At 36.4% G+C, this 16,642-nt stretch overlaps 1 protein-coding gene across 1 annotated transcript in view; it reads left to right on the forward strand.

Moving 5' to 3' along the window:
- Positions 1–16,642, forward strand: part of stumps (DBB domain-containing protein stumps) — a 192,887-nt gene that overhangs the window by 42,872 nt on the left and 133,373 nt on the right. The window contains exon 2 of the mRNA XM_067763072.1: positions 456–782. Within this exon, the coding sequence (XP_067619173.1) occupies positions 773–782 (10 nt within the window). The 5' untranslated portion in view covers positions 456–772. The remainder of the gene's footprint in view (positions 1–455; positions 783–16,642) is intronic.

Raw genomic sequence — 16,642 nt, forward strand, 5'->3', positions numbered from 1 at the left:
TAGTGCTGCACAACCCTGTGGAAACCTATAGTCAACTCCAACAATATTGTTCTCAATCCGCTTGTAAATATAGATGTATACACCGAGCCAAGCGATTTCTCACTCATGCTTGTTTGAACTCCAGGGCATTTTTTTTGGTGCCAAAGTGATATCTCTGTTGGAAAAGGGAAGCCACCCAAAGGTGTTCAGCTTGTTATTAAGGCCGATACACATCTTGGTATATAATTTTTTGTCCCATTTAAAAATTAGTTTTTACTACCTATTTTCCCTTGCTTTCCCATAATAAACTTAATTTATTCTATTATGTATGTATATTGTTAGTGTGACGTTTTCTTTGTATGTATGCAGTTATAAGTATTAAAGTTTGTATTTTCTTATTGATAAACTTTTATAAATTTATTGCATATTCATATTAATTCATGTTTTATTGTTTTCGGTTTTTCTTGTACTTTCAGATCTCTTTGTTATTGTTATTATTAATTTGTAATCAAAAAAGGCGCAACACGCAACTAAGTTTCCACTGTTTAACGGCACATCCGGCGGATATACGTTTTTGGCTATCGGCACATACATACACCCATACATATGTACGTTAATTGGCTATAAGTCATTAGTGGCCCCGACGTGGAGTTGGCCATTAAAAGTTTACACCCTAACAAGTAGCCACACTCTTTTAAGTTTGTATGGAGCAACAAGTGCACTGCCAAAAACTTTTTAATAACGGCAAACAAAGTAACTTTTGTTGTGTCTCCCGTAGCGGAAGTTTGACAAAATGTCTGTTGGTAAGTTCAAGCATGCATAGTAATATGTCTATGCATGAATATTAAATTATTGATATGTAGTGAGTATGTACCATAATTACTTTTTTGCGCAACTAGACTTCTATTATCATACTTTTTGCCCGCATTTCAGGCATTCATAGCAGCGTTTGGGTTTAATGAGCTTAGGAAATTGAAATTCAGGTTTATGTGCACTACTTATTTTTGGGATATTATGTTTAAGCCAGACCTGTAAAGAAAAAGTACCAGTACAAGTACGAGTATCAGTACCTCAGTACTTCGAAAAATTAGTAAAAGTATAAGTATCGAGGTACTTGTACTTGAATTGTTGAAGTATAAGAAAAGTACTTGTAAGTACTTTCGAAGTACTTTGATAAGTATTGAACGGTTTTGAAGCGGATCAACCAGCACCCTACGATCACCTAACTTTGACAAAATGGTTGAAGAAGAGTTTTACAGGTATTTTAATGATACATCAACAGATTTCAATATGCTTCAGAGTTATCCTCTTATGAAGGACCTATCACTAAAAATGAATACACCCTCAGCTTCCTCCGACCCAGTATAGCGCTTATTTTCCTTAGCAGGCATTATTTATGGTCCTAAAACGCAATCAGTCAAGGACTTTTCATTTGAAAAGCTAGTACAAATGAAGGCAAACGCAAAACTACTTTAATATTGTTAGTTGTTGTACAATTTGTACTTATTTGATGGTGTTTTACTTCTTGTTGCTTTCTAATATAAATTTTACTCATATTTTGATTTTCCATTTACGAATCAAAGTGACATATTTTATCAGAAAAAGTACTTTGGTGTACTTGCAAGTATTTCGTAAGTGTATCTACTTGTACTTTCAGATTCGAAGTACAAGTACCGTAGTACTGATACTTTGTACTTAGATTTGAAGTACTTGAGTACTTGCACTTATTTGGTACTAGTACAAGTATGTACTCAGTACTTTACAGGTCTGGTTTAAGCCCAGGTTTTTGGTTTCCCTGCTATAAGAAAACAAGTACATACATAAGCAGATAATTCCAACACATGTTTTTCATAAACGGTAAGGCGTAATTATACCCAGCTGTACTTGTACACAGGGTATTATATAACTTTGATTGGATAACGGTTGGTTGTACAGGTATAAAAGAATCGAGATAGATATAGACTTCCATATATCAAAATCATTAGTATCGAAAAAAAATTTGATTTAGCCATGTCCGTCCGTCCGTCCGTCCGTCTGTCCGTTAACACGATTAATTGAGTGAATATTGAGATATCTTCACCAAATTTGGTACACGAGCTTATCTGGACCCAGAATATATTAGTATTGAAAATGAGCGAAATCGGATGATAACCACGCCCACTTTTTATATATATAACATTTTGGAAAACACAAAAAACCTGCTTATTTAGTAAATAATACACCTAGAATGTTGAAATTAGACGTGTGGACTGACATTGAGACTCTTGATACAAATTTGAATTTTTTTTTTTAAATGGGCGTGGCACCGCCCACTTTTCATAAAATAAATTTTACAAATATTAGTAATCATAAATCAAAATCGTTAAACCTGTCGTAACAAAATTCGGCAGAGAGGTTGCCTTTACTATACGGAATGCTTTAAAAAAAAATTAACGAAATCGGTTAAGGAACACGCCCACTTTTATATAAAAGATTTTTAAAAGGATCGTGGACGAATAAAATAAGTCAAATCTTTGCAAAAAAGAGCTTTATATCAATGGTATTTCTCTTCCCAAGTGGATTTATAACAATAAATAAGAAAAAATTCAAATTTAAAAAAATGGGCGTGGCACCGCCCCTTTAATGACTAAGCAATTTTCTATGTTTCGGGAGCCATAACTCCAAGAAAAATTAATTCAGAATAGAACCATATGTATATGTATTATTGCGCTGCCTTGTAACACTATAAAGCACACAAAAAAAAAACCAACAACTGCAGTTCAAGTGTACAGCTGGGTATGTAATATTCGGTTTCACCCGAACTTAGACTTCCTTACTTGTTTTTTTTTTTTACATTCTGCTGTTATATGGGTAGCCAGTATTAGCATTTAAATGATTGCAAGTATTTGGAAATAGTACCCATAATTTTGTTACTCTAATTCGGTACCGCACTTGTATGAACGTGTACTACAGTAAGCGGTTTTAATTTTATAGTCTGCATACATAAAAGGTTGTAGTTCAAAGCCATCATAGATATCTAGATGTTAGAAAGTTACGCGGCAACAACAATAGCAAATCACAAATAAACCGAGTAGGCTAACGTAGCGTCGTAAATGGCCATCAACAGTCACTCCGAGCAATAGTGGAACAACTTGTCGGTGTCGGTTATCGCCAATGAAAAGCTGTTAAAATTATTCTCAAATAGCGTGAAATTATTTGTTTACGCATCTAGCTTCCAGAGTACTTGGCAGTCAACCCTCAATAAGGGCAATTTTACCAAATCCGCCTATTTGGGGACGCAATCCCATCAAAGCCAAATTTTGGTAGGCAATCAGTGGCAGAAAAATGTGCAGAAGGAAACCATTCAACCCGGAAATAATGGGTAGCCTTAACTTATTCCATTCTCTCAATGGTATGACTGGGATTCCTGTAGAGCCGGCAAACATAGTTAATGCAGAAGAGGCTCTTGCGCAACCATCATATCAGAAAACGAGCGTCGACGAGAAACTTTGGAGATTGCTCGTTGGTAGTTCTACAACCATAGTTAACATCTTCAAAGAAAGGTAAACTCTTCGATATAGTATTCCTACATACAACAGTTTTACTATGAGGCTCTTGCTTTCTAAGAAGACTCGCTACGAGCTCCGCTTGGCCATTCCGATTTTTAACCTATACATACCCAACAATATCTATTAGATTCCCGGAAGGGCGCTGTCCCTAACTGTATTAAAAAACGTCTTCTGGAATATCTAAGGATTTAAACTAATTTTGTCCATATGCAGGTGTTACCTTCGCAAAAGGTTTCTAGTTACTAGCTGCAGAGTTGGACTTACTACGTATTCAAATATTCAACTCGTACTCTCGTAGGCGCTTGAGACTGTATATCAAAGCACACCTCACGAGTTGGACGCAATTTAAATAAAATAAAATAATTAAAAAAAAATGTTTAAGTTAAAAGGGTTCATTGAAAACAATACTTACATGAAATAATAATAATACAAAAAGCTAGAAAATAATTAGGTAGATCCTAGGTACTAGTCATCACACTCCTCACCAATCTAGGGCGTTGATCAGACAATTAAATAAAAGCGTTGGGTGCGTGAAATATCTAAAAATGTAAGACGTAGCATAACCTGATTACGGTTGGTTCAGTTGGTCTTATATATGACTATCAATGGAAATATGACGCGTCCAACGCTTTTATTTAATTGTCTGATCAACCTAGCACCTACCTAATTATTTTCTAGCTTTTAGTATTATTATTATTTCATGCAATTATTGTTTTCAATAAAACCGTTTAACTAAAAATTTTTTTTTTTATTATTTTATTTACAAGTGTTTAGTCTTTATTTATTTGCCTACCATTTCTCATCCTATTTAGTTCATTTAGTGTCTCAATATTACAAGAACTCTTTCCTGACAATTTGTTACAATCTAAGTCCTCAATACATAATCCTTCCAAAGACTTTACTCGACTCTTCGCCACGTATGCTTGTCCCCCCTCCAACTCCAAAATATTTTGATGTCACTTCTACCGGATTGTATGTAACATTTGTTCCAAATATGAGCCAAATCGGACCACAAATACGATTTTTGTGCATATCTCGATGCTTGCGCCACCTAGCGGCGATTTTTTTTCGTATTATTGCATTGTCATTGGGTTCTGAACTATATTCCAATTTTCAAGCTTGTAGCTTAGCGCGAAGTTACTTAAATTTCAATTACAAAATTCGTTCACAACGGCCGTGCATGCGGCCGTGCGGCCTGCCTGTCAAGTCAAGCTAAATAAAACCGTTTAAAACCAGATCAACGTAGTTTGAGGTTGGCTTCAAAATCAGTCTACTTGCTTATTACTTCATATTTTTTGTGGCTGTACAAATAATGAAAGAAGTACCCATGGAAAATGGACGAAGTAGGGTATTCATTATACTTACTATTTATACTCATCTGAGCAGAGCTCACAGAGTATATTAATTTTGTTCGCATATCGGTACCCTGTAACGGCATAAACTATTCGAGATATATATGATCTGGGCGAAGAAAGAAATTAATTTAGCCATGTGCGTCCGTCCGTCCGTCCGTCCTTGAGTAAATTTTGAGGTAGCTTAATGAAATTTGGTATGTAGGTTCCTGGATGAGTGCTCAGATCGCTATTTAAAATGAACGAAATCGGTCTATAACCACGCCCACTTTTTTGATATCGATAATTTCGAAAAACCGAAAAAGTGCGATAATTCATTACCAAAGACGGATAAAGCAATGAAAGTTGGTAGGTGGATTGGCCTTATGACGCAGAATAGAAAATGAGCAAAACGTTGGAGAATGGGCGTGGCACCGCCCCCTTTTAAAAGAAGGTAACTTAAAAGTTTTGCAAGCTGTAATTTGACATCTGAGTATGTAATGTTCGGTTACTCCCGAACTTATCCTTCCTTACTTGCTATGTAGAGATTTCATTTAAACGCCGATTTTGCATCTTTCTTATCATTCCATAATCGAAAAGTAAGCGGGGTTACAGCTACACACAAGTTGCAGTTTTTCAATCCTCGTGTTCTAATGAAAAATGAACCAGATATGGATAGAGATTGAACATGCAAATGCAACAACAATATGGACCATATGGATAACATTGTTGTTGCATTTGCATGTTAAATCTCTATCCGTATTTGGTTCACGTTTCATTGGAACACGAGGAATGGTAATCCTTCGCATGACAACGACAAGATATGACCGTGACTTTCACTTCCACATGGGAGTACATTGGGTTAAGTCCCGGGGGTACTAAGATCAAAGTATCTTAAAAAAGGTTTTCCTGAATAGGATGGCGTATCTGGCTTGAAAAACCTTAGTGTAATACTGCCATTAAAAGCTATTCAGCGAATTCACCCAAAGTGCATGTCATCAAAGTCGGTATAAAATATATAGATCCCGTTTGACAAATTATAGGAGACATTATAACGTTGCATACCCTCAAATCGGAAGAGAAGCTCGGCCTAAACCTTTTCGACGGCATATCGTGCCAAGTTATCATTTTCACGCCAGTATATGACATTGGGTGGACAGGACTTTAGCAAGAAGGCGTTTGTTTCTACAGTTCAAAGTATTTTTCATTAGCAACTGTGAGTCACTGTGGGTTCTTCAGACATGTTTTCGCATTACTCTAATTGAGGAGTTCCAAATATATATTCGGAGATATAGATGGGAATTAACTTTACTTTTAAATCTAGGTAATAATCTTTACGAGAAGAAAGAAACAGAAAATTTATCAATCTAAAACATTCCAAACGTAATAATTTCATATAATTTTTAGGTTCTTTAAGTTGAAAAGTTTGTTATATGAATGGGGATACCTTGCGGAGTATTGATATATATACTGCTTTAAGATGATTTAAGGAGTACTTTAGGAGTATTTAAGAGCTAAACGAGTACTTCACTACTGATCCTCATAAATTTAAAAAGTTAGGTACAATTTACATTGGGATGCCCTACCTTAGCTCGGAACACTACTTAAGAGTACTCCATGGAGCACCTACGGGAGGGAACCTTCCAAAAACTTGCTCTATGAACTACTCCCAAGCGGAGCTAGAGCCAGGCCTTATACTTGATATTGGGGTATTACGGCGTTGTTGTTGTTGTAGCAGTGATTACACTGAAATGACAACCCTTCGTAGGGAAAAATATCGAGTCACTCCGGTACATAGAACCGGCTGCCTTGGGAAGTATTAGGGCATCCTTCTCTATTACGAAACGAACGGTCGTTTCGCCTCAGAGACGAATCGCTAGCGTATTTGCACTATGTTAAACGTTGGCAACATATCATTTGACACTTGTTTTTGCCTCGCAGTTTGACATAAAGTAAGAAACGGTAACGTCTGAGCTATCGTTCGCATTGCAGAATGAAGGCCTTAATATTACAAAAATGTTACACATGATCCGCCCACTTTTTCTAGGGTTGCTGGAATACGGTATCTAATTATATATTCTATAAATAGCTAATACCTTTCACATCAAAATGGAATAAATAAATTTGTTTGACAATATTGTAATTATAATTTGTTAACGTGCCTCCATTTAAGATTGGGCACTTTTTCTCATTCATATAGAAACATGTTATCAATCACTTATTGTGTTTTGGTGTGGAACTCCTCATTTATAAATAAATATATTCAACTCCTTTATAATAAAATAAATATTAAACAAATCACGTCTGTCGCATAACCATCTGTTTATTTGTCCATCCATCTCTCCGAGTACACAATATCAATTAAAGCCCCGTCAGATAAGCAGTTTTTCAAATAGATGCGTTTAACTCAATCTTATGTATTATGAGTAGATTGAAGGTATTTTTATGGAGAACGGTAGATTGAGCCACACTGGCGCCATCTGACATTTAAAAGTAGTCATCTTCCAACTTTTATTGCAAGCAAAGCATAAGAAGAAGAATCTGATCTTTGTTTTGGCTAAGCGTGCTTTCACACTTTGCAAGTGAAATAATTTTTCACATTTGCTGGTACTTTTCTAAAATATTCCACAGTTAAAAACTGCAATAAACCAAGTAAGGAAGGTTAAGTTCGGGTGTAACCGAACATTACATACTCAGTAGAGAGCTATGGTGACAACATAAGGGAAAATAACCATGTAGGCAAATGAACCGAGGGAAACCATGGAATGTGTTTGTATGACATGTGTATCAAATGAAAGGCATTAAAGATTATTTTATGAGGGAGTAATCCTTAGTCCCATAGGTGGACGCCGTTTCGAGATATCGCCATAAAGGTGGACCAGGTGTGACCCTAGAATTTGTTTGTTCAATATGGGTATCAAAAGAAAGGAGTTAATAAGTATTTTAAAAGGGAGTAATCCTTAGTCCCATAGGTGGACGCCGTTTCGAGATATCGCCATAAAGGTGGACCAGGGGTGACCCTAGAATTTGTTTGTTCAATATGAGTATCAAATGAAAGGTGTTAATAAGTATTTTTAAAAGGGAGTGGGCCTTCCTTCTATAGGTGTTCGCCTTTTCGAGATATCGCCATAAAGGTGGACCAGGGGTGACTCTAGAATTTGTTTGTACAATATGGGTATCAAAAGAAAGGAGTTAATGAGTATTTTAAAAATGAGTGGGCCTTAGTTCTATAGGTGGACGCCTTTTCGAGGTATCGAAATAAAGGTGGACCAGGTGACTCTAGACTTTGTTAGTACGATATGGGTATCAAATGAAAGGTGTTAATGAGTATTTTTAAAAGGGAGAGGGCCTTCGTTCTATAGGTGTTCGCCTTTTCGAGATATCGCCATAAAGGTGGACCAGGGGTGACTTTAGAATATGTTTGTACGATATGGGTATCAAATGAAAGGTGTTAATAAGTATTTTAAAAGGGAGTGGGCCTTAGTTCAATAGATGGAAGCCTTTTCGAGATATCGCCATAAAGGTGGACCAGGGGTGACTCTAGAATTTGTTTGTACAATATGGGTATCAAAAGAAAGGAGTTAATGAGTATTTTAAAAATGAGTGGGCCTTAGTTCTATAGGTGGACGCCTTTTCGAGGTATCGCCATAAAGGTGGACCAGGGGTGACTTTAGAATATGTTTGTACGATATGGGTATCAAATGAAAGGTGTTAATAAGTATTTTAAAAGGGAGTGGGCCTTAGTTCAATAGATGGAAGCCTTTTCGAGATATCGCCATAAAGGTGGACCAGGGGTGACTCTAGAATTTGTTTGTACAATATGGGTATCAAAAGAAAGGAGTTAATGAGTATTTTAAAAATGAGTGGGCCTTAGTTCTATAGGTGGACGCCTTTTCGAGGTATCGCCATAAAGGTGGACCAGGGGTGACTCTAGAATGAGTTTGTACGATATGGATATCAAATTAAAGGTATTAATGAGAGTTTTAAAAGGGAGTGGTGGTAGTTGTATATGTGAAGGCGTTTTCCAGATATCGACCAAAATGTGGACCAAGGTGACCCAGAACATCATCTGTTGGATACCGCTAATTTATTTATATATGTAATACCTGCCAAGATTTTAAGGGTTTTTTATTTCGCCCTGCAGAACTTTTTCATTTTCTTCTACTTAATATGGTAGGTGTCACAACCATTTTATATAGTTTTTTCCAAAGTTATATTTCGCTTCTATAAAACAATCCAATTACCTTACCATTTTTCATCCCTTTTTTCGTATTTGGTATAGAATTATGGCATTTTTTCATTTTTCGTAATTTTCCATATCGAAAAAGTGGGCGTGGTCATAGCCGGATTTCGTTTATTTTTCATACCAAGATAAAGTGAGTTCAAGTAAGCACGTGAACTAAGTTCATTAAAGATATGTCGATTTTTGCTCAAGTTATCGTGTTAACGGCCATGCGGAAGGACAGACGGACGGCTGTGTATAAACACTGGGCGTGGCATCAACCGATTTCGCCCATTTTCACAGAAAAGAGTTATCGTCATAAAATCTATGCGCCTACCAAATTTCAAAAGGATTGGTTAATTTTTGTTCGACTTATGGCGTTAAAAGTATCGTAGACAAATTAAATGAAAAAGGGCGGAGCCACGCCCATTTTGAAATTTTCTTTTATTTTTTTATTTTGTTGCACCATATCATTACTAGAGTTGAATGTTGACATAATTTACTTATATACTATAAAGATATTAACTTTTCTTTTAAAATTTGATTTAAAAAAAATTTTTTTTTTTAAAAAGTGGGCGTGTTCGTTCTCCGATTTTGCTAATTTTTATTAAGCAGACATATACTAATAAGAGTAACGTTCCTACCAAATTTCATCATGATATCTTCAACGACTGCCAAATTACAGCTTGCAAAAGTTTTAAATTACCTTCTTTTAAAAGTGGGCGGTGCCACGCCCATTGTCCAAAATTTTACTAATTTTCTATTCTGCGTCATAAGTTGAACTACCAGGTTTCGTCGCTTTATCTCTCTTTTGTAATGAATTATCGCAATTTTTGTTTTTTCGAAATTTTCGATATTGAAAAAGTGGGCGTGGTTATAGTCCGATATCGTTCATTTTAAATAGCGATCTGAGATGAGTGCTCAGGAACCTACATACCAAATTTCATCACGATACCTCAAAATTTACTCAAGTTATCGTGTTAACGAACGGACGGACGGACGGACATGGCTCAATCAAATTTTTTTTCGATCCTGATTATTTTGATATATGGAAGTCTATATTTATCTCGATTCCTTTATATATGTACAACCAACCGTTATCTAATCAAACTTAATATACTCTGTGAGCTTTGCTCAACTGAGTATAAAAATTGAATAGAGGACCAAATATGTTAGCAAGTATTTTTCTTGTATAGTGGAAATGTTTATAACAGTGCTTCGCGAAATTTTGTACGTGAATGAGCAAAGCGTATCTAACTTCAATTGCCAAGTCTGAAGTTCCTTCGTATTTACAAACGCAACTTCTTGGATGATTTTGGCGATGTTACTGGCATGTATAAGATTGCGCATCTATATGAAAAACTTCATTATTTCTCGGGCATTAGAATCCACATAGCACTAAAAGATTTTCTTAGCTGAACAAAATGAATTATTTATAAAATTCCGAATGCAAGCTAACTTGTAAACTAAATAAATTGTCTCTCCTCACAAAAATCTCATTATTATATCACTAACACTCAGAAAGTTGAAACCCAACCACCACAGTAGTTGAAATGTTCATAGACCCATGACGTGTTTTGACCCACCCACAACAACCGCAACATTATATGTACAACAAGTGAAAAAAAAAGCCGACAAAATAAAACCAAGAACAAGTGCATCCAAAATTCTGATACCAAAAAAAAAATTTTATTTAGAATGTATACCTACATACATAGATTAATAAAAGTAATATGCGAGTTTATTAGGGTGCGCAAAGGTTTTAGACAATATTAGCTGATTCGTATTCTTAATAAAATTCTATAAAGATGTGTATTAGAGAAATTTCGATACATTTCTCTTGAAGTCTTATTAAAAAGACATTAACATTTTGCATTTAATAGTTTTCTTCATGAATTTTTGTACAAATTTGATCTCTGGTATAGTGCCACGTTGTCAAATAAAATGTATTATCACGAACTTGATACGTTCCAATTGTGCTGCTGCTGTATACATTTTAGTGTAACTTTACCGTAACTGACTTATGCATGGTTTTCATTAGGTCAAAATTACTGACATAAAAACTCCCTAAAAGTGACCCACCAAACGAAGTCATACTCTACAAGTCACTTATCGTACCCGTCCTGCTATATGGTGCAGAAGCATGGACCATGACAACATCAGATGAAGCGGCTCTGGAAGTGTTCGAGAGAAAAGTTCTTCGAAAGATTTATGGACATCTAACGCGTTGGCGATGGCGAGTACCGAAGAAGATTTAACGATGAGCTGTACGACCTCTACGCAGACATCAATATAGTCCAGCGAATTAAAACGCAGCGGCTGCGCTGGCTAGGCCATGTTATGCGAATGAAGGATGACCCTCCGGCCAAGAAAGTGTTTCTATCGGAACCCGCATATGGAAGCAGGGGTAGAGGGCGGCCTCCTCTCCGCTGGAAGGACCAGGTGGAAAACCCCTTCGTGTGACCAATTAGCGCCGGTTGGCTGGGAAAAGAAGCGAATAGCGCGTCTTGTTGGACGGCCATAACCGTTTAAACGGTTAAGCAGTCAATTAAGTAAGTAAGTAAAAGTGTCCCGCTGGTAATTTGATGTCAAATGTATTTGCATTATGTCACATAACTGACTCGAAGTCGGTAAAGCAGTGTGTAGACAAAACATAAGCTGAATATGCAATTATTACAAAACGCGTTTTAATATTTTCCCACGTTGTTCCATTATTTACTGGTGGCGCACTAGTTGGCAAACAAAATAAATTGCCAACATGCTATCAAATTAAAATTTAATATCAAATTTGCAATAACCGGTTTCACTTATTGGTCAATTGTGTTCTCACTTTGTTGTCAAAATGGACGCCAAACGCATTTGACGTTGTATGACAATCCGTTTTCATTGATATGACCGATTTTGTGGTAAACTTGGACTTACTGAAACCCAAGCATTACTACAGAGGCTTTATAGAACATCAGATTAGGTGTTCTCACCTGGGGCCTTGGTTGGGTCTGCTTCCGAGTGTTACTTTGCGCTATTTAGTTTGCCTTTTCTGCTTTTTTGTATTGAAGCAATTTTGCAATTTTCACTTGTCCTTCTGGCCAGTTTGTCGTCAGTTCGCTCGCTGCTCAGGAATATTATTATTTCAGTGTCTAATCCAGTCATTACTGTGAAAATACGGTTTAACACTCTTGCATTGTTTAAATATGCTTCTTTTCCTCTATACCATTTCTATCAAACTTCTTCTTTTTCTGCCTTACAGCCATCGGCCTGATGGGCAGTTGACGATATTATAAAACTTGATGCGATAACGCAGTGCTTGGAGTTTGCTGCAGCGAATCGCACTAGTTCCGAACTATAGCAAAACTATTGCAGTGATTTCCACAGACACTTTTAACATTGTGGTGTCCCACGAAGTGGCAATTTCATCCCTTTGCAGACCTTAATAACACTTCCTTTGCTAGTTAAGTTGTAGGTGGTTCCGCCATAGTCGCGGCCTTTGCTTGATTAATTTAAATACACCTAGCTCAGACTTAAGGCCAGAACAAATAAGAATAACCTATTTGACGATCTCCATACAAACACATGCAGTCAACTAATCTGTGAGCGCTGCATCATCAAATAGGTTATTCTTATTTGTTCGGGACCTTAAGCGCTGTGAGGACACGTGCGGCTACCAACTGTCCCGCTATGCACCCGATGAGCTCCATTCGGACGTTGTATTTGACCAATAGTGTGCAACTGTCGCTTTGCGTGACTGTCTCACTATTGTGCAGGGAGAAATACACACTGAGTGTGCATCATGAGTGTGCCGAACGAAAATTCAGATAATTCGTTGGTAGTGATGATATCGATTACAAGATTGGACAAGTCAACGATTTAAATCGGTAACACTCTTGCATCAAATCCATAGCTTCCCGATAATACATCGGTAATTTGTGGATAGCAAATTGAATGGATAACCATTCGATAAAAATCCAATACATTTTCGATAATAATAAAAAAACCGATAACTCATGGATAAAAACCCCATAACTTGCCGATAACGTTTGCTATCGATGACAAATTATAAATTTTTGATAAAAAATCGATAACTCATCGATAAGAAGCCTATAACAAATAGTTAAAAACCCGATAGCTCGTCGAAAACAAATAGATAATACGTCCATAATCCTTCGATAACTCACCGATAACAGTTGTTATCGATAATAAGCTGTTAACCCTTCGAAGAAGAATTTATAAAGCTTTTCCCGGCCTCGATTTTTGTTTCTCCTCTGCCAGCATTTTCGTTTTTCCTTTCTTTTTTTCTCGCATATCATTCACACATATAACGCCTACACTTACCTTTAACTCTTAGATAAAGTTTGTTGTTGATAGGAAATTTATAACGATTTAATGACAAATCGTTAACTTGTCTTTAACTCGTCGTTAACACTTCGAAAACAAACCGATATCAATTACTCCGAATGAAAATTTACATTGATGATGGCGCAAAGCCGAAACCGGTTTGTCTCTTTCTCACAAAATTTTATAAGGGATGACGGAAATCATTTACATCAACTATCCACCCTGTCGGAAAAGCAGAACAACAAAAAGAACCATTAAATATTTTCTAATATGTGTGACTATACTTACCCTACACCTACATTCTGTATTCCTTTATATAGCATACCGCCTTCAAACATTAAACGCTTATACTTACCTTACGTTTACATTCTGGATTCACCCATACCGTAAGTAAAGATGTTACTCATCAAAAATTTTAAATTTGTTCCGAAACGCGCTAAACGTGAACCTTGCAATTTTTTCGACTCAGTCTAATGTTAATAGTTGGTATGTGTGGGAGTGTCCTTTGACATTTGCGTTGTCCATCAAACACAATAGTTGCGTTACGAAAGGGTAGTAGGAGAACAACATCTGATTGCCAAATGAGAGACAACAAAGTAACCAAAAACATTAGCAATTTCCCAGAACGTAAAACAATTTATCTTCTCAATAAGATACTTACACACAAATGCGTGTATGAACGTTAATTATTACTAGTGAAAACTATCCCTTTTACATATTTAGTGCACCAGAAAGAGGATCTCTTTCTTTACATTAATGAATACTAATAGTGTTTTGAAAAGTGAAAATAAAATTTAAAAATTCAGAAATGAAATTTTAGTGATTAGCAGAGGACAGCCCAGTTAAAAGTAGGGTGTCACTTTGAGGCGTTGCAGAACACACACATTACTAAAAACCACTTTCTTAAAAACATCTAACCAAAATAATTTTTACCCACTACAGTTGACATTTTCATAAATGTGCCCTAAAAAAAAAACTGCAAATCTTGGCTGTGACTTATTAATAGAGAAATTTTTCTTTATTCATGGTTCCCAGCTCGAATTATAAATTGAGCATAACGCAGACATGTCAAACTTCATGCCCGCTTGAGCGCCTTTACAAAGCATAAATGCACACATACACACGCATCCCTGGTACGTACGTAATGGGAAAATTGTGGGAAAACGACCTTCATTACACACTTATTACGGTTAATAGATGATGTGCGTGTGAAGCACAGCAGGCGCGCTATTTGAACATTTCAATTTTTATAGTTCATATTATGATATTTTTAGATTAATAACAAAATGCTTGTAAATATGTAAGACACTCAATCAAACATGCTTAAGTATGTAATATAATAATTGCATTAAATATGTTCGTCATTTGTAAATTGAAATCTTCATTAACTTATTTGTATGTATATTTACTTCTTTCTTTCCCTCGTTTCCATTACAAATACAATTTAGTACAGCTCGACTTTCCCATATCACAGCACGAACTGTCATTTCTGTGTCGACACTGAGGTCATCTGCTAATTTGTTTAGCTTATGTTTGTATCACTTTTTATTATAAATTGTCTTATCGTGTAATATTCAAAAGACTTCTGGTACAAATACTTGAGTCTGAGGATGCCTTTGCATTCTAAAAACTATACACGATATGATAGTAATTTGGGTACTCACGTAGGCCTAGTTATAATGTGATATGTGCAATAAGGTGTTCCAAATAATTTTTTTCTTCTACTGTAGTGAAAAAGTATTGTTCCAAAGCAGAGCCTGTGAAAATTTCAGCTTTTCATTCTAATGCTAAGAGCTGTCTCAACACGGTCTTATTTTTTCTATATAAATCCGTTCCACATACATTTTTTGTAAAGCTAACTCGTTCAGTAGTTATGAAGTTAACGTCAAATTGTATAAAATTCCCTATACATTTTGAAAACTAAAATCGCATTGAGACACCTCTAAATATAAAAATAAAAGCCGGGAGTTTTTAAGGCTACTTTGTTTGATGTTCTGAACAATATTTTCACTTTACTAAAAAGAGAAAACATATTTTTGGCTTACCCTAATGCACACATAACTTTATCACCTTAAAACCATACCTACGTGAATACCCCAATTATTATCGTGTCGTGTATCATTTTTAGAATACAAAATAAAGTCCTACAATTATATCCTACCAAAAGGCAAACAATTGTGGTTGTTTTTTGCCCACCCTAGTGTATAGTAAATAAAAAATAAAAAAAAATGTAAAGTGCGATAACCTCCGAAGATATCTAAGGCCGAGCTTCTCTTCCAATTTGCGTCGCGCTCCTTTTGATTTTCCCTACAAATTGGCCGGACGGGACCTACATGTTTCATGCCGTCTCCGAACGGCATCTGCAAGGCAGATGAGTTTTCACTGAGAGCTTTTCATGGCAGAAATACTCTCGGAGCGCTTGCCAAACACTGCCGAGGGGCGACACCGCTTAGAAAAATTTAGTTCCACGTTAGAATGTCGGTGACCAAGAGCAGCCAATTCAGGATGATGATTTGCAGGCAGGGGGTAGGTTCAGCCGGCCGGTCCGTTAGGGCCCCCACATAGACTGAATGCGTTCAAAAACCAATACCTATTTTACAAAGCAAATCCGCCTTCTTGACAAATACTTAAAGCTTTATAGGACCTATGCTACTTGCTGCTTAGCGATGTCACTCCTTATAGTTGGGGTTTTAACACGGTGAGTACAGAGCATGGCCACAATAAGTGCTTGATCGTTTCCTCCTGCAACCCGTACTTCCTGCATCTGCTAACACTGAGAAGGCCCAATTCAAAATGTGTGACGCTAGATAGCAGTGTCCAGTCTGAATACCCATCACGAACCAACGTTTCGCTCTTTTTTGTTAGTGATAATAGATCTTTGTAAATATAAGTTGTAACGCTAGTTCCATGTCTTTCCTGCTTGATCGGTTATGTGAAACTCTCGCCTTCATTTAAACTTGCCTAACATGATTGGTATGTCTACAGTATAAGCTTCGAGAGATCAGTCCTGTTTAGATAGCTCATACCTTTTTTAATTTCCCCCGTAATTTAAGCGCATACATCCACTCGGTTTCGCCTTATAGTTTGACGGTGGAATGTCGGCGACTACAAGCTGCCAACTTACCTTATTCAGAATATTATGACTCCTGGAGCATTTGTAGCTGCATCTAAATAATTAAAAGTTTTTCTAAGCGAGATCGCCCCCCGGCAAATCCATCTCTCTTAAAGAT

Source organism: Eurosta solidaginis, chromosome 1 (assembly GCF_040869045.1).
Source record: "Eurosta solidaginis isolate ZX-2024a chromosome 1, ASM4086904v1, whole genome shotgun sequence".
NCBI lineage: Eukaryota > Metazoa > Arthropoda > Insecta > Diptera > Tephritidae > Eurosta > Eurosta solidaginis.